At 40.0% G+C, this 19,702-nt stretch overlaps 1 protein-coding gene across 1 annotated transcript in view; it reads right to left on the bottom strand.

Annotated features, from left to right (window-relative positions):
• KAT6B (lysine acetyltransferase 6B) overlaps positions 1 to 19,702 on the bottom strand; it is a 199,787-nt gene that overhangs the window by 61,512 nt on the left and 118,573 nt on the right. The window contains exons 6-11 of the mRNA XM_045023514.1: positions 18,756 to 18,888; positions 12,055 to 12,986; positions 10,975 to 11,096; positions 8,846 to 8,961; positions 7,292 to 7,433; positions 1,434 to 1,595 (exon numbers count right to left, since the gene is read on the bottom strand). Of these exons, the coding sequence (XP_044879449.1) occupies positions 1,434 to 1,595; positions 7,292 to 7,433; positions 8,846 to 8,961; positions 10,975 to 11,096; positions 12,055 to 12,986; positions 18,756 to 18,888 (1,607 nt within the window). The remainder of the gene's footprint in view (positions 1 to 1,433; positions 1,596 to 7,291; positions 7,434 to 8,845; positions 8,962 to 10,974; positions 11,097 to 12,054; positions 12,987 to 18,755; positions 18,889 to 19,702) is intronic.

The raw sequence follows: 19,702 nt of genomic DNA, 5'->3' as shown, positions 1-19,702 counted from the left end.
GTCTGGCTCAAACCAGGCAGGGCACTAAAATCCGAAGCTGGCACGGAAAACAGGCTCAAAGGTAGTCTAAGCACACCAGGTGGCAGTCCCAAGGGGGTTGCTGTGATCCAATCTGTCACACCATACTTCAGCAACCATTCCAGAGGATATGTATCCATGTGGATAACGGGTTCTGTTCGATAACCATCCAAAGCAGAAAGGTTGATTTTCTTTTTTGGTGGTTCAGGTTCTGCAGTTTCCGCATCGGAGTGTTGCTCTTTTAAGACTTCTGAAAGCATGCTCTACACCCCGTCCCTCTCAGATTTTGGAAGGCACTTCAGATTCTTAAACCTTGGGTTGAGTGATGTAGCTATCCTTAGAAATCTCACATTGGTACCTTCTTTGTGTTTTGTCAAATCTGCAGTGAAAGTGTTCTTAAAATGAACAACATGTGCTGGATCATGAGCCGAAGACTGCTATAACATGAAATATATGGCAGAATGCGGATAAAACAGAGCAGGAGACATACAACTCTCCCGCAAGAAGTTCAGTCATGCATTTATTTTTTTTAAATGAGCATCATCAGCATGGAAGCATGTCCTCTGGAATGGTGGCCGAAGCACAAAGGGGCATACAAATGTTTAACAGAACTGGCAAGTAAATGCCTTGCAATGCCGGCTACAGAAGTGCCATGCAAACACCTGCTCTCACTTTCGGGTGATGTAAATAAGAAGCTGCCAGCATTATCTCTCGTAAATGTAAACAAACTTCTTTGTCTTAGCAATTGGCTGAACAAGAAGTAGGACTGAGTGGACTTGTAGGCTCTAAAATTTTACACTGTACTGTTTTTGAGTGCAGTTATGTAACAAAAAAAATCTATATTTGTAAGTTGCACTTACACAATAAAGAGATTGCACTATAGTACTTGGATGAGGCAAAATGAAAAATACTATTTCTATTGTTTGCCATTTTTACAGTGCAAATATTTGTAATAAAAATAATAATATAAAGTGAGCACTGTCAACTTTGTATAGTGTGTTGTAATTGAAATCAATATATTTAAAAATATAGAAAAACATACAAAAATATTGAATAAATTTCAATGGGCAATCTATTGTTTAACAGTGTGATTAAAGCGGAGATTAATTTTTTTTAACCTCGATTACTTTTTTTTAGTTAATCGCGTGAGTTAACTGCAATTAATTGACAGCTCTACTGAATACACATAGAACTTTTCTCAGTTAATATAAGTGTTTTGAGGGGGAATAAAGATATTGTTATTGTCTATCAGTGAACAATTTTATGAGACTTGCAGATGGGATTTCAAATTTTAAAAACTGTCTTCATCTATTGAAATTATATATGCAAAAATACTTGAATAAGAAGCATAATTTTTAACAGTGGAAAAATTATGAATTGTTAATATTAAAAAGCATATAGAGATATTGCTTTACCTTAGAGAAATATCCAACTAAGTGACAGCCTTTTTCATCATTTTTTGTAAGAACATAGAAAAGGAATGGCTCAACATCGTAATACAACGTTTTGTGGTCCAGAAACAGCTTGGCTAACAAGCAAAGGTTTTGGCAATAAATTTTGCTCACATTTCCATCAACCTAAAAAAAAAAAAAAAGTAAAAAAAAATAAATAAATGAAACAGATAAATTTTTTTCCCACAAAACCATTATTTCTCACATATTATTTCGCATAAAATGGTATCTTGTACTTACAGTATCCTTTAAGAAAACCTGAAAAATGTAGTATTAAGGGGAAAAACGTTAATTTCAGAATAGAAATTCTCTGTTAGTGCTAATTGTTTGCATTAGCAAGAATCTTCAGAAGATCTGGATTTCTCAAACAATCAAGGTTATCTGATCTAATAATTGGTCCAGTCAGACTTTGTTACATCTCTTTCACTTATTGCCCTATAATCAAACAGATATGAATAGCAGATAATGCAAACATTATTAAAGCTATCTTAAGCTCTGGATCATTACTGAAGGAGCTGCCCTCCAAAAGTAGAACAGATTGAACTGCATTATTCTGAGTCCCTGAAGTGTAGGGCCAGCAAATGGGATGTCACTTTGGTATTATACACTGCAGTATTTTAGATATAATTAGAGAAGATAAAAATTCTACACTGGAGCGAAGATGCTACTGAGCAAGAGAAGTAAATTTTCAAGCTAAGTACCATAATTAGTCTATGTCTGTTATAAGTATAAAGTATCAAGCTGTGATACTGATGGTTGCAGACAGGCTAGGCACAAGTGCAGATTTCTTTGATCACAATCAGTTTCTCCCTGAAATGAAGAGCATAGTCAATGTGAGCAGCCGAGTCTTTCCTCAGGATTCTTCTTCAGGGAAACGATTACTTGCAACTAGAGTTCTTTGATGATGGGACCATCTATATTTCATTTACACAGAGAGCCTTCTGGTCTAGGCACAGCACCAGGAAGAAATTCCTCTATTATAATCCATTGCCAGAGTCAGTTTCTGGTGTGGCTTGGACAAGTCTCTGCTTTACCTGCTGTAAAGTGGGTAAGCACTAACCTCATACAGGTATCTGGGGGTGGATAAGACAATATCTGTAAGTAAGCTTAAGATAAAAAACATTACTTACGAGTTAAGAAGAACTGATACAAATACTTTTATCAAAAAGAACGAGGAGTACTTGTGGCACCTTAGAGACTAACAAATTTATTTGAGCATAAGCTTTCGTGGGCTAAAACTCACTTCATCGGATCCATGAAGTGGAAAATACAATAGGAAGATCTATATACACAGAGAACAGGAAAAAATGGGTGTTTCCATACTAACTATGATGAGAATCATCAATTAAGGTGGGCTATTATCAGCAGGAGGGAAAAAAAACGTTTGTAGTGATAATCAGGATGGCCCATTTCCAACAGTTGACAAGAAGGTGTGAGTAACTGTAACGGAAAAATTAGCATGGGGAAATAGTTTTTTCTTCTCCATGCAAAAGAATAAATGGACACAAATCAGACCTCAAGAATCATAACATTCAAAAACCAGTTGGAGAACACTTCAACCTCCCTAGTCACTCAATTACAGACTTCAAAGTCGCAATACTCCACGAAAAAAACTTCAAAAACAGACTCCAATGAGAAACTGCAGAACTGGAATTAATTTGCAAACTGGACACCACTAAATTAGGCTTGAATAAAGACTGGGAGTGGATGGGTCATTACACAAAGTAAAAATTATTTCCCCATGCTAATTATTTTTCCCCTACTGTTACTCGCACCTTCTTGTCAACTGTTGGAAATGGGCCATCCTGATTATCGCTACAAAAGTTTTTTTTTCTCCTGCTGATAATAGCCGACCTTAATTGATCACTCTCGTTATAGTTAGTATGGCAACACCCATTTTTTCATGTTCTCTGTGTATATAGATCTTCCTACTATATTTTCCACTGCATGCATCCGATGAAGTGGGTTTTAGCCCATGAAAGCTTATGCTCAAATAAATTTGTTAGTCTCTACGGTGTCACAAGTATTTTTTGTATTTTTTGCTGATTCAGACTAACATGGCTATCGCTCTGAGATACTTTTATGTATCTCACTATAGTACCTTACAATTTCAGAAGTATTTTAAGCACACTCATGCAACTGACTCCCTTGTACGAAACTGGGGATTTTTTTTTGTTTTTTTTACACACATGCAAACAAGTGATAAAAACAAGTGATAAAGTCGGCCTTAATTAGATTTTTAAAAACTTGTAATGGTTAACTAAAGACATTTCAGTTCCTCTAAAAATGTTGGCAATGAATATTGGATTTTGTTTTTCAACTCTCCTAAAAGAGGAAGTGTCCAATTGTTATGTTGTTTCAATGGAAGACTTCCTTGATATTAAAAAAAATTCTAGAAACAGACAATCCTTTAAAACATTCTATATGCTATTTTGTGAAAGAGCACCCATGTGAAGATGGAAAGGCATTCCGTAATGTTCTGATAAGACCAGCTTGTTCAGCAGTTCAATGGGGAAAAATGGACTACAATCTCAGACACCAATGTTTGCTAGACTAGAATGGAGTAATAAATTATGACAATAAGTCTCCTCTTAGATCTGTCAAAGTTTTGCACTGGAAGGAAGGCATACATAAACATAAGATGCCCTGGGGCATTTTCTGCTCCTTGGAGAAACAGAAGGAGAATAAGAGCCCATCCCCTTCTCTGTCCTGTTATGCAGGGAATGAAGGGGTAAAGTCACTGTGTCTGCAGAATTTTTATCAACTCCTCATTGAGTTTCTGCAGCTATCAAAATTAGAAGTAATGGCCTGAGCCAACACTTCAACCAAACTGGAAAAGTTAGTCTTCAAGAGTCTCAGTAATCCTATCCAAGTGTCTCAAGTACAGAAGGAAAAAAAGGCCATCTGATGAATCCAGATTTACCTTCCACAAAATATTCTCTCTTCCATGGCTCTTTCTGAGAGACCCTTAAGAATGCTTAAAAAAAAGAAAAATGAAGGACTGAATAAGTTTTGATGTATGGATTGATGGCAGCTCACAGAATAACACGAACATAGTGGCAGATTCACCTGTTGCCCTACTCTGTATTAGCAAAGAATCCAGCAGAGAGGAACAGGTTAATCATGTTCACTGGTGACTCACTAGGAAATGTGTGGCTTTTTATACTCTGGGAAAGTTTAAGGAAGGTGGGAGTAACTCTCTGGATGAGAGATCTAGGGCGTGGCTCACCTGTGTCATGGGAAAACCATAGGAGCAGAAATATCTGGGAGGAAAAAAAATGTAGGCTGGGGGTAATGAGCGACTAGTAGAAGGAACACAAAGGGGGCACCAGCTAAAGGAAGGCATGTGACCCCCGTGACTCCTCCCCACCCCTAGCCCAGGAGCCCCGCACTCTGCTCCAGTCCCCCTGGCATGTGTGGAGCCACTAATGCACTCTCCCCGGCAGCGTCTGGCCATGCTGCCTGCCTGGGCTGTAGGCAGCATGGCTGAAGGCTGCCTGGGAGAGCGAAGCCGCTGCATGCTGCACCAGGCAGCGTGGCTGGAAGAGGAGAGGCTCTGGCCCCACCTCTTTTCTTCCGGTTCTGGCCTTGCCCCTTCATCTTCCCAGCTGCTGGCCTTGTGTCCCCCCCCCCCCCCGCCAGCATTTTGGGGAGGGTCATGTAACCCTTTGGGCCCCCCAACGAGTCACATTGGCTGGGGTTGGTGCAGTTTTAATTCAGAATTTTCTTTTAGTTAAGAAGATGAAATCTGTGAATGACTAGAAGAAGTCTTAAGGTTTGGTTCAGTTGCATGGGGACTCCACCCGATTACATATCAGTATTTCAAGACATGGAATAGACAAGCATACCTGCAAGGGTAACAAATATATTTACACAATATGAAAGTGCCAGGTAGTGGCATTTTTTAAAATTCAGAATTATTTTTCAGTATTGATAGTCAGAAATACTTGTGCCATTCTTCTGAGAGAATTAAGATGGTCCTAAGACCCTGGAAGTCTTTTCTGCTAGTAGTATTGGGACTGGTGCTTAAGAAATATGAATAAGTAGGTTAAGGTAATTGGGTGCAGCAATGACACTTGAAGCCATGATACAGAATACTCATTAGTTAAGCTCAAGGGTCTTTTCACAGCGGAGCAATGTGGTCAAAAGTCCTTAAGGAGATTAGCTCCAAAATGTCCTGAAGAATTATATTCTACTTGGTTTAATTTCTGAACTAATTAAATTAAAGGCAGTTTACTTTGACCCAACTTGTAACAGGCGGTGAAAGTAATACAGATAGCTATCAGGTTCAGCCTGGTACCCAACACACCCCGGCAGAATGCCTCAGGAGATATTTCTCAGGCTCTCTGTAGGGGGAATAACTTTAGTTTCAAAATTTAACTTCTGAACATAAGAACATAAGAATGGCCATACTGGGTCAGACCAAAGATCCATCCAGCCCAGTATCCTGTCTACCGACAGTGACCAATGCCAGGTGTCCCAGAGGGAGTGAACCTAACAGGTAATGATCAAGTGATCTCTCTCCTGGAGTCCTAAATCAACCATGCAGAAAACTTAAGTGAGGAAAACGTTACCTTTGCATTTCCTATACAGTCAGTCAATGGTCATGCTCATTGTTCTCTTCCTTCCCCAAATAATCAGTGTCACAACTGAATGTCTTTAAAAGTCTATAAAATCATGAACCATGAATGGTGTGGAGACAGTGAACAAGGAAGTGTTATTTATCCCTTCACATAACACAAGAACTAGAGGACAATCAATTGCATTAATAGGCACCGGATTTAAAACTAACATAAGGAAGTATTTCTTCACACAACACACAGTCAATCTGCCATGGGATGTTGTGAAGGCCAAAAGTATAACTGGGTCCAAAAAAGAATTAGATAAATTCATGGAGAATAGATTAATCAGTGGCTAATAGCCAAGATGGTCGCGGAGCAATCCCATGCTCTGGATGTCCCTAAAACTCTGACTGTCAGAAGTTGGGACTAGATGACCAGGGATGAATCACTCAAAAAATTGTCCTATTTGTTCATTCCCCCAAAGCATCTGGCACAGGCCACTGTCAAGGGACAGGATGCTGGGCTAGATGGACCATTGATCTGATCCAGTATGACTGTTCTTATGTAATGGGTAGAAAGGAAAAAAGAAGGGTGCCCTTATCTGACCAGAAGTAAAAGAGCATGTAGTTGGAAGATATAGTTTCAATATACATCTAAAAGCTTGCCGCACTAGAAGGCTAGAAAGCTCTTAAGTTCTACATAACTTACGAGTACACAGGATATAAAAGGTGGAGAAAAGTGAAAGAAGAGACTTATTTTTTTGAGTACAATATGAATATTAGTGGAAAAATATTTACAGTAGAACCTCAGAGTTACGAACACCTTGGGAATGGAGGTTGTTCGTAACTCTGAAATGTTTGTAACTTTGAACAAACATTCAAGGGTATGGTTGTTCTTTCAAAAGTTTACAGCTGAACATTAACTTAATACAGCTTTGAAACTTTACTATGCAGATGAAAAAATGTTGCTTTCCCTTTATTTTATTTTTTAATATTTTATACATTTAACACTGTATTGTATTTGCCTTTGGGGGGGGGGCACAAAGGGGGAGGGCTGTCTCTGTTGCTGCCTGATTGTGTACTTCCGGTTCCAAATGAGGTGTCTGATTAACCAGTCAGTTTGTAACTCTGGTGTTCGTGACTTTGAGGTTCTACTGTAATACATTTTTATCTTTTTCTACTGTGGCCTTCAACTGGTATATAATCAACAAATACATGTAAGTTTTTCTTTTTTAAACAATCTGGATTTTAATATACCTACCTCAAATACTGAAAGATCATTTCTTCTGTAGATTTCATTGGCTGGAGGATGGAACCAACCACACTTCTTTGAGTGTCTTAGCAAAATGTTTTTACTTTTCATATATTTAAGACAGAATTCACACAGGTAAAGCTTTGATAGTCTGTTGAAGTATAAAAATCATGAAGAGTTTTAGAGTGCTGTTACAGTTCTAAACTCTGTGACCAAAAATCATGTTCTCCCTCTCCACCCATCTTAAAAATATCTGAACAGACTTGAATTAAACTGTATTTCTGTGTGTGCCAAACATGCACCACAGGGGGGAGATTAAAACAGGCATGCATTATTTGAAAGTAATGCACAGAGACTCATGTAAGTGATTTTCTCCTAAATGAGATGAGAGGCTTTATTACATAGTAGAGTTGATTCCGCTGAGTCAGAAGTGAAGAATGCCTCATCTTAGCTGATCCATGGCTTGGACTGTCATTAGCTGCCTCACCAAATCACAGAAATTAGAGAAAGACGACTAACTAGATCACCTAGTTTCATAGAATGTTAGGATTGGAAGGGGCCTCGAGAGGTCATCTAGTCCAGTCCCCTGCACTCATACTGCCAGAACAGCAAATCCCTGCAGTAAATTTTCTAGCACTAGGTTTATCCTCATTTTGAAACTACAGACACAGCAGGACACTGTTGCATAAACTAATTATATCATATCATCTTTGGAGCAGAGGCCAATTTACACGTGCTCTAAAAGCAACTCGCATGTCCTGGGACTGTATATAGGTGGTTATAATGATTTACTTCCTTCAAGTATTTGTAGGTTCTTATGTCCACATCTCCATCATCACTTCCCCAACCTATAGACATTTATTTCTTAATCTTTCCTGGAAAATCATCCCTGAAGACCTTTAATCATGTATATTTTTTCCCCTCTATATCCGCATCTTTTTGGTAATTTGGTGCCTAAAACTGCACCTATTCTAGGGAGAACTGCCTCCATCACCATAAAGAGGCATCATCAATTCTCCATTCCATAATGTAATGCCTTTTGCAAGTGCAGCCAAGAATCACAATGCCCATTTTAGATGCCATATCACACTGTTGGTTCATACTAATGTACTACCTGCTATCACCTCAGCCTACTTATTGCTCCCTGTAGCTGGTTGCTCAGTCCCCAGTATGGTAGAATTGAGGAAAGTTTACAAATAAGTGAAGTAGGCTGTTGCCACTGGAAAGTCCTCTAGTTAATAAAATGAAATTGGTCTAATCCAGTATATTCTGTTCACAATATACACCTCATTCTCAGTGGAAGAGGGAAATACCAGCTGGGAAAAAAAAAAAAAAAGTAAAGGCAGGATTTACAGTATGTTTGCAATAAAGGAACAACTAGGAACTTGTACAAAATTAATAAGACTGCAAAAGAAATGCTGTAGAAGTAATAGTTTTGGGTGCTGCCTCAATGTGTTAATTAAATTTAATCTCAGCTGAAATACCGTGAAACAAAAGAACAGGATGAAGCCCTCATCCTCACCATCACATAAAAAGAAATAGTAATCTCGACCACCCTATTACCTTGCATATTCCTGCGGATAAGGTGAAGAGTACCAGGTTTGGATCTCATACTTCCCGAATTCTATTACTGAAGGGTACCGGCCATTTGTTTCACTGCTGTTTTTACATCCGATTTTCTGTCAGGTGTAACAAAAGCAAAAAGTTTCAGTTACAAGGAATTAGAGGAGAGTCAATTCACATCTTCATTTTCATTTGGTTAAGATCAGAAAATCTTCAAGTTTCTCTGACATGATTAGTTGTTAGACGTCTCTGGAAATGGTCAAATGTGGGGCTAGAACCCAGGCTGCAGAAAGCCTGGCAGGATTGGAGTGCAGCAGTAAAAGCTGGCTGTAAGCTCCATTCCACTGGAGGGCCTGGCACTGGGAGATGCTGCCCACAAAACAGGCAGGGCTGGGCCCAGCTAAACAGGTTTTCTGATTCACTAAATCTCACAGGCAGTTGGCAGAGCTTGTCTGGAGTCCTGGCTCAAATTCCAAGAGGTCCTTCTCAGCAGAAGCAAATGAAGAAGGATGGTGACATTGGGAGCACCTTCTTTATCCCAGAAGTGGGCTTACCCCTCCTGCAAGCAGGTGCTGTGGGTAACCGAGGGTTCAATTTGCAACCTCCAGTGCCAAAAGGGTGTTAAAATAAGTTAACTTTAGCTGAGATGACAGTAGTCCACTTGGTAGGACAATGACCTCTAGGGTCCACAGAGGAGGTTAAATGGGGACTTTGTGTGTGTGTGTGGGGGGGGGGGGGTTACCTTAATCAAATAAATCCAACAGAATATACTCTGACCTGTGGGAGAGGGATGAGAATTTATTTATAAAGACAAGTAGCTAGCAGCAAACTAAGAGGTAAAATCCTCAATAGCCAATCTCAAATTAGGCTGAAACACTTAGAGCTGAGATCGTGCCTAATTTACACAGTGTGTCTATACCGGACATAGTCTCAGTACTTTCACTTCTGGCCTGCAAGGGGAAGTTTATTACTGAGAGACAAGCTAGACTCTCTTTAAAAAGACTGAGGGGTTGGACGAGGGCTTGCACAGGAGATCACAAGTCTAGATTCAGACACAACCCTGGAAAAATTGTAGTAGTGGGTGTTATGTGCTCCCTCCATCCCATACTCTCAGAGATGCAGTTTTTGCCTGTCTCCTTGAGCTCCCCCTGTGAATAGCACCTTCCACAATGAGGTTCAAAGAAAAAAATCTTGTCTTTTCGCACTGGCACATTAAAGTAAAAGCCCTTTTTGCTAGAGGGAAATCCAGTCTGTACGTCGGGAGCTCTCTCAGCCGAGTGTACAAGGAGCAAGGGAAGATATACAGCCTCAGCAGGGTATGTATTTATAACACATACTAAAAAAGAGAGCATCTAAGTACCAGCTGGTGCAATAGTTTTAGGCAGATCCAGCTCAAACATTTCAATGACCATAATAATCTTATAGACTATTAAAATAACTGGGCAACATAAAGCAGTGAAGTTATATACTGATCATAAAATCCAGTTTTGCATTTCTTATAGAAGAGTGACAGGACACTGAGATTATCTGAGAATCCTGTGGCACCTTATAGACTAACAGACGTTTTGCAGCATGAGCTTTCGTGGGTGAATGCCCACTTCTTCGGATGCAAGCATTCACCCACGAAAGCTCATGCTGCAAAACGTCTGTTAGTCTATAAGGTGCCACAGGATTCTTTGCTGCTTTTACAGAACCAGACTAACACGGCTACCCCTCTGATACTTGAGATTATCTGGTGGCTTTTCATAGTGTCTGCTTTCTGAATGAGGGGTGGGGGGTATAAATGCACAGTTAATAGTTACCAACACCTACATTTTCAAAGGGCTGATCAGGATTTTAGCCTTTGATTTCTTGTCTAGCAAACAGGAACCAGATATCTAAAATCCACAAGTGTCACTCATCTGGTTCACTCCACCAGGATGACAGAGCTTCAATCTAAGGGAATACTACTGTATACAGAACATCTCCACTAGACATTCATCAAGTATGAAACACTAGGTCAAAGGAGCATATCAAAAATACCATGAGGCTGAATGAACATCAGAAAAATAATTCAATGTTAATTTAGAAAGGTAATTGAATTGACCACAACATGCTTCATTACTGAAATGATTTTCAGTCAGTCTTACCTCCAGAGAAAGTTCCCGAGCCTGCTTAAAAACTTCCACATCCTCCTCTGTAACAATTTCCTTGCTCCCCACCAGAATTACATCTGTATTTTCTTGTTTGATGCTTATTTTGATTTCTGTATCTGTTATTTAAAACCAGCAGAAGGTTTATTCACAGACATGAAGACCACATGCCTTACAGTTCCTGTGTGGTACTCCTAAATAGCACTACAGGCAGTGACAGCTCTTAGAAACTCCCATTCTAGTTTAGATTTGGAATCCTTTATAACTATGCCCCACCTCCCTCTCTAGTTTTTAAAATTGCAGCTGCAGGAACAAATTTCAGTATTTTCTTGCGTATCTCTTATAGGCCTTTATAGGCTAGTTCAACTGTACTACATGAATTCTGAACACAAACCTCCTGAAACTGTTAAGGTGATACTAAGTATATGTATAATGTATTTTAAGTCTCCAATGCTATCTCTCTATAAAAATAAAAATCCTGTGTCCCTTCAGTGCTAGTTTAAACAAAAAACCTTTTAAAAAAATTAGGAGACCAGTGCTACGCTAAAATGTACATTCAGACATTATAAATATATTTCCTCTTACTTAAATAAAAATAATCAGAAAAAGGACATTTTACAGCAGTACAGATCAAGTGTTGTGGAGACTGCAGCAGGATGGAATTGGTCATGAAAAAGCAATGGAGCAGAGGGAAATGAAGAATTGAAATGTCCATCATTATAAGCACACAATCATAATGACAGCACTACTGCCAGAGAAAGGGCAGGGGAAAGAACAAGGAAGTAGCATGAAAGTGGCTACTCATGCGGTACTACAAAGCCATAAGCAACGTTATGAAGGCATTTGGGGCTCCTAGTGCCACTACAGATGCAAAAATAATAATAAAACGGTGGTATAGTATTAGTCAGAAAAAACATTTTGGAGGTTTAGTCAGCATTAGGTAAAAGGTCAAAGTTTCATTGCTTTTGTATGAGAGTGAAGTAAGAATAAGAGAAATAGCTAAGACCTATGTGACAAAATAAGAATTTTGGTTTTGGACGGGACGCAGGTTTGGTTGGAGCTTTGACCTTTGCTTACCATCATCCTGATCAGGTTTAATCCTTCCGTCTGCCAAGCTCCCCTTCCCTGGTGAGGGGGTCCCCATCTGAGGGGTCACTTTATACTTTAATCTGCCTAGAATCCTGTGCTTTTTAAGGAAAGTTGTTCGCTTGAAGTGAGCAATTGCTTTAAAAGCACGTCCTCTAGACACACCCCATCCAGAGGTGGAGGAATGAGAAATAAACCTACTTCTAATCTCTTTCTTTCCATAGAAACGGGTATTAGATTTTGATGTGGAAGATAACTCTGGTTTACGACGCATACGTTTAGGTGGTGCATAACTCGGGTGTCCCTTTTTTCGAGACTGTCCCTGGGTTGTATAAATATGAGAAAGTCCATCAAAGAGTCCCTTTAGCTGACTGTTATTAGGAAGGCTGCTAAAGGAGGGTGCACTTGACTGACTGGAAGAACTTTGGGGAGAGTTAGAAGAGGTGGAAGTGCAGGATTTTTGTGAACTGGGGCTCTGACCAGAGATGGGAGTTTGGGGTGGAAGTGAAGAAGGTGGAGGTTTTAGCTTTTGTGTGGTACCTGTAGCCAACACATGAGAAGTGCATGACTGTTTCTGAGAGACCTTTTTCCTTGGACGATAGTGCTTTGAAAAGTCTATTATTTCACCTCGTGATCTGCGACCATCGGGTGATGGTGTAAAAAACTTAGTAAGGCCATCAATGAGCCCTTTGGTTTTCTTGTTAACTTTAAGTGTAGAGGCAGATATGTAGGTGGAGGTGGTGGTGATTTTGGTGGTGGCACCAGGCCGAGTGGGGTCTGTAACAGGCAATCTGCTGCTTGAATCCTTCACAGATGCAGCATGACCAGATGAAGGTGTGGTACAGACTTTAGTCTTTTGACCCCTACCAGGTGACCCCCTTCCTGTGAATGCATTCATGGATCCTTCATCACTGGTTACAGACCTATGCAAAAATTTGGAAAATAAAATCAGCATTAAAAAAAAACTACAAAAACTGCTGTCAAAACAGTTCTACATAAAACATATATGCCATTGCACTTAAAAGTCAAGAGTGGAACAATGACCCTTAAAAATAATTATGCACTATTGACACATGATTCACTGAATGAAAGTGAGCCGCTGATACCTATCAGATTTCACTGGGTAGTCCATAGCATGTACCAATAGTAAGGAAGTGGGGTAGAAAAGTCTTCAGTATATACACAAAACACATATTTAAAGGAAACATTTTCTCTCTCAAAAGAGAGAAAAATTGTTAATATACTAGTTTTGTTCACATCAATCACTTCACTTCTGTGAAATCTGTAACATACATCCAGGAGATGCACATGTCCTGTGCTACAAAGTATACACAGCACATCAAAACATTTTATTGATTTCAGCAGAATGTTCACTAAAACCCAGCAGAGGTGTTCTACCCGTATGGGGAAATAATACAGCCAATCTTCAGGAAACTGGTATTTTTGTATAATTTTATTAGATTACACTGATGAAGTTAGTATTTTTTTTATATAAAAGACCACAAAAATATCCCTTTAAAAAAAATGAAGCTCTAAAGACGGAATGAGGTAGTTTATGCACAGCACTACCCATACAGTTAACAAAGCGACCTCTCTATTTAAAAAAAATAAAAGTGTAGTTAAAGCAAAAAAGAGAGAGAGAGAGGGAAACAGCAAAAGCATAAATAAAATAATGATCAAAGAAAAGTCATAACTGGGTTAGGCATGACATGAAAGAGCTTGAAGAGAAGTAGTGAAGTTTACTAAGAATGAGCAGAGGGCATGCTCCAGGCCAAAGCTTGCATTAAAAAAAATGCTGATTTAGCTGATAGCTAATGACTGAATGAGAAGACAGAACACTGAAGGGAATATTGAAGAATGGTATTTTGTTGAAGTAAATACAAACTGAACAGCCGAGGTTATTCATAGTAAAGAAATACATCAGGAAGTGTTATACTGCAAACCCAAACAAAGCTGCATAATTACATCAAATTATTCCACTCCCACTCTCCCCCAAATGCATCCTTACATTTATTTAAAACATTTGTGTATTTTGCAGAGGAAGGTTTCCTTCCACAGATTTTTCCCTTTTTAATTGTAAAGCTGAAACAATTAATTCCAACAGATTACGTTTAGTTAGAGATGGAACAGCCTGGGGCTACCATCTGGTACCTGAACTCCAAGAGCCCACCAGCCATAAAACTGGCCCCTGCTTCACTCCCACACATCACTGAATTTGGGTGGCTGAAGAGCTCTTAAAATTCCCAATCGTGTTTAAAAATATCTTTTTCTCTAAAGTCTTCTGAATCTGTTGAAGCCAGAAGTTCATATTTCTAGCTACAACACCTATTGTCAGTACCAAATGTGCCAATAAACATCAGTGCCCAAAGGTTAACAAGCACCTTGTTTTATTTAATCTCCTGCAGTAACTTGCCTGTTCAGGTTTCCATACAGAGGTCCTTTTAAGCAATGCTATTCCACTAGTACGAGGTAAGATTCCATACACTATATCAAAAGGGCTAAGCAGCTTCAGCAACTTTATGCACATTAAGGTCCAACCCCATATGAAAGATGGCTAGATTCGCTACCTCCCATACCCTCATGCTGCTTTTAAAGTGGGATTATTTCTGCAGTAGATTCCATCTAGGGAATTATTCTTCTCTAGTCTTTTTACCCATCCTTGTAAATTAAGATATAATCCCATTTTTAAGGAATATTGTTCAATGGGAAACCATACACTCTTTTGAGTTTTAATGACAGAAATACATACATACAATTGAGAAAACGGGGAAATAATTTATTCTTGGACAAATCCTACAAATCAGTCACTAGGATTACCCAAGAATCCTCGGACACAAGTGGGGAAATGAGATTTTTATAGTCAAAACCATCATGCAAGCTCTTTCAGAGGACTAGCCCATTTTTAAATGTAGTATTTATTATATATAGTTGTGGTGCAATGACCCAAATAAAGGTAAGAGTGGTACCACATGTCATTCTAAATGTTTCCACTTTGTTTTAGCGGAAGTGAAATCAAGGCCCTCAGGTGCCAACCGCTGCCATGCTGCAACATGCACCATGCTTGGGTGATCAGATTTCAGCATTCCAAACTTGGACTAAAGTTCTCACTAGGGACTAGGTAGTGAGGAGGATAATGGGGCAGCAGCACTACTACAGTGAGAGGCTGAGATAGCTCTTTTTTTATTTTTATTTTTTCATTTTAAAAACTCCTACCCTTGTACTTATCTACAAAGTGAAGTAGGGAGTCTAGGGTTTCCCCTCCCCACTCCCTTGCTGGTGTGCTTCTCAGTTCCCTGGTTAATATCTTCATTTCTCCCCAGGGCTCCTCCAGCCCTACCAGGGACATGGAGAAACCAGAGGGAGGGCGGAGCTGGAAAATCCCTCATTTGCCTCCACGCAGGTGCCCCTTGATGCCCCCTTCATTACCAACACTTCTTCGAAAACAAAGGGCCAAAAACTTGGTTAATGCAGAGTTACGGTTGCCAGTAGTGCCTCATATGATTCCAGAACATCAAATGCAACTGTACTTAAAGCTAAGGTGATGACTCCCGTACCGCTGCCCTCCTGCAATTAGCAATAGGCACTGGAACAAATCAAAACCTGACATACCTCTAATAAAATCTGCACTCAATTTTGTCCAACTCAATGCTACATCGTTACTGCTCTTCACACGTTCTTACTGACACTGGGCTAGGCTCATAGCTCATTGATCCAGAGCTTAGTTGCAGCAAGTCACCACAGCTCACACAGCCATTTGAGGAGAGTTGCAGCTGATGCTAGAGGAATCAGGAATCTCTCTCTCTCTTTTTCTCTCTCTGTGATACACAGGAGGTCTGAGCAGACAAAAGTTGTTAAAATGTCTGTAGAGTTTTAGTTTGCAATGCTGTTGTATCCATGTCAGTCCCAGCTATTAGAGAGACAAGATGGGTGAGGTAATATCTTTTATTGGACCAACTTCTGTTGGTAAGAGAGGCAAGCTTTTGAGCTACACAGAGCTCTTCGTCAGCTCTTAAGGCTGCTGTAACAACTGCTGTGGTCACCTCCAAATATTGGCATTCCACTGTGCGTGGCAATAAGACAGGGGAATATAAGAGTGCTTCATCCATTTCTGACACTGTCTTACATATTCTCAGTGCCCATTAGAACTCCACATTGTCTGCACTGGCTTTCACCAAGTACCATGTGCCCTCTCTGTCCTGCTCTACTGCTCTAGGGTGGTCTAGCAGTTTGGTGGCACACAACAGTGCACTGCCAGTCTCAGTCAGGGCTAGGTAAAGGTGATGTCTCACAGGGATTGGCAAGGACGAGGATGAACAGGTGTTAGAATCTGGCAACTCTTTGGTGGTTTGTCAAGAATAAGTGAAGTGGTTGAATGTAGGTCTTGCCTAGCTAATTTGTGTTTACTAAGCCTGACCTACGCTCGACCTAATAGTTTCCATCACATTACTCTTGTGCACTTTTCACACTGTCCTCCAGCTGCTCAGGAAGAGTACAGTCCTATGCTCTCTCCCAGTGATGTAAGGGGGCAGGGTTAAGGTTTTGTGGGACACTTCCTCTAACAATATATATCCCAGTTGTCAAAGGTTTTAAGTTTGTTTTACCTTAACTCTTTATTCGTTAGTCATTCAGAGGTTTAAGTATAGGTGCATCTGACATTCTGGAGAAGTATAAGATGCTGCCAATCAACCTTAACTCTGCATTAACCAAGTTTTTAGGCCGTGAATAGTAGATTTTTGGCAATGTGGAGTGAAGAAACCTTAGGATGGTCTTAGGTGTGTAGAGAAAAATTTGATAGGGGCAATAGGACTGGGGCAAGTAGTAGAGTTCATTAATGATTGTGAAGCTCTCCTACAGTACAGTGATGAGAGCCACAAAAGTACAAATCAATAGCACTAGAGGAAAGCGTTGAGGGGCGCATGTGGGGGCAAAAGTAGGAACATGTGTTGGACAGTGACATGCTACTATCCTTATCTCGCTTTGCAGATTCAAATAACCCATTCCTCACATTCAACATTAATGCAAAAGTTTGACTCAGCTTCTCTGCTGGGCCCAATGTGCTACCAACTCACCAACCTGCCTCTCTGATAGTCACCTCTCTCTTTGATTTTGCCACAGTAATGGGGATATCCAGGGTACAACCTAAAGCATGGTAGTACAGCAATAAAGAAGTGGAGAAAGGGGATGGCAGAGGAACTTCATTGTGAAATGGAGGTGTCAACTGAGTGATCATTATCCCAGATCTGCTGAACTTGGTCCTAAAACCTACTGATACGGTTGCCAAAAAGACAGAACAATCCTGGAGAAACAGGAGATCTGTTCACTCTAACTATGCAGCAGTGTTTGCACAATCATCTTCTACTTCCAACACCACAGTGTTGGACAGGTCATTAGGCTCCCATAAAGGATGCTACGAATCAATCTACTTTATAACATTTGCACCTAATTCCTAAATAGTAACTGTCATTATTAGATGGGCAAAAAGTAATTCACGTGCTCTAGACCTTGCAAGCTGATGCTCTAGTGTCAAGATGTGGCAATCAATGTGTGCATACATCACTGAACTTCGCTCTTGCAACAAGAAATGTATGAGTGATTGCCACAAATGTTCTTAGTGCAAAGTTGATGAAATGAATCAATGAGATGGCTTTAAATTTTGCCTTTTTTTTTTAGGATGTCTTTTTAGTCCATGCTATGGATGCTTCTTGCTTTGCTCTGTTTTCTCTTGCGTGTGAGCATGAAAAGATGGTGAAAAGGACAAGGGAGTTAGCTCCTCCACCCACAACAGCCCTCCCTCCAGCTTTAAGATGTCCAACAAGTCTGTGTTCAGTTACATAAACATTCATTGGGAAAGTGGGTGCCAAAGATGCTACAGTACCCTCTTCTCTCAGACACTAAATATCCCATGGGCTGGAGAGAAGCATGAGGAACTGCAGCCCGCTCCCGTCTTGACTGGCATCTACTTAGCAGCAGCAAAGGTCAAAAAAGTTATTTTTCCAAAGTAACTCTGGACTCGATAGCTCAGTCTCATGGATACCTCTGGGGCTTGAACTGAGCACTGACTCACTGACGCTTGTGTTGTAGGTAGGGACTTTATACATATTAAGAGGGCATTTGCACCAATATTAGGAGGTGGCAAGCAGCATTTCTGAAATAGCATATTCAGGCAAATAAATACTCAGCAAAGAACAGTTTCCTGAACAGGTGACAAATCAACTGTAGGTAACTTTGCAAGACATCTTTTGGGGTGAGGTGAATTACATTTTTCACTTTATCGGTGTATCATCCATTTGATAGGGATTGTGCAGATAACCCAGGTATGATAGATTTTTATTTTTTTTTAAGTAATCGATCATATGGCTATTTGTTATTGAGGATTCCTGGCACCACTTGTATTTGGAAAAATTGCACTATTCACATATGAATTTAAGTCTAATTCCTTCCCTAGATCCAACAGTGATTCTTTTTGAAGTGATGCAAACTTTTAGGATAATTTTTTGCTGCCATCAGAAGACTCAGAAATACCAACTGTACTTAATTATTTTCCATTACACTGAAGATTATGCATGTGATTTTTTTTCAGGCTGTAGTACTCAGCTAAAGCAGTAGTTTAGTTTTAAATAAACTGTCACCTAAAATCTCACTGTATTACATTTTTCAAGAACACTATAGTCAATTGGAAAAAGGGAACCTACAACATTCGTTGCTTTAGTTTATTTTTCGGTCGTCCAATAGGTTTTGCATATCGTCGTCTTATTTGCGCAGCTTTCTCATGAAGTAGTTTTCTTCCCTTCTTCTTTGGTCTGCAGACCTGGCAAATCCACATCCCTGCATTGATTAAGAAAAAACATACTTGTTTTAACTGTACATGCATGAGGTGGGTGTCCAGTTTGTAACCAAGGTATAGAAAGCTAAACCTGAGATGCATTATTCCAATAAGGTCTACTCCAGCAAAAAGGATGGTTGGGGGAAGGGAAACTCTCTCTGTAATTCAGAAGGACACTTTTCTCCTTCTCATAGCAACAAGGATCATGGGAGAGTGGCACTAGCAGAAGTGTCCCCTCTTTCTACTGCCAGACAGGCCTCTCTTCATCCAGGAAGTACTAGACCAAGTTTTCAATTGAAAATGAAGTGATGTATGTGAAGAGTTTTACTGTAGCTTCAGCGTCTATGTTCTCTCAGGCTGTGTCTACACTGCCACTTTCAGCGCTAAAACTTTTGTCATTCAGGGGTGTGAAAAAACACCCCATGAACGACAAAAGTTTTAGCACTGAAAAGCATCAGTATAGACACGTTTTATCACTGGGGGAGAGCTTTCCTGGCAATTAAAAAAAACCCACCCCCTAATGAGCAGTGGTAGCTTTATCGCCGGCCCAATGGGTTTTTTTTAAATTGTCGGGAGAGCTCTCCCCCAGCGATAAAGCGTGTCTATACTGCCCACGTGGCCCCATAGTAACCTGGGTAATGTAGACATACCCTCAGTTTCATATTGTTAATTACCCTCATTTAGGTTTCCTGGACCAGTCAATGTGAGGCTGAAGAAGAACACTAGAGAACGCAATCAGACTTCTCACCATACAAGCCTTCTGCTGAGGGCACAACAAGATACATCTCTACTTCGATATAACGCTGTCCTTGGGAG

The sequence above is a fragment of the Mauremys mutica genome, chromosome 7, assembly GCF_020497125.1.
Source record: "Mauremys mutica isolate MM-2020 ecotype Southern chromosome 7, ASM2049712v1, whole genome shotgun sequence".
In the NCBI taxonomy this organism is placed as follows: domain Eukaryota; kingdom Metazoa; phylum Chordata; order Testudines; family Geoemydidae; genus Mauremys; species Mauremys mutica.
This window is presented reverse-complemented; position numbering and strand designations above follow the sequence as displayed.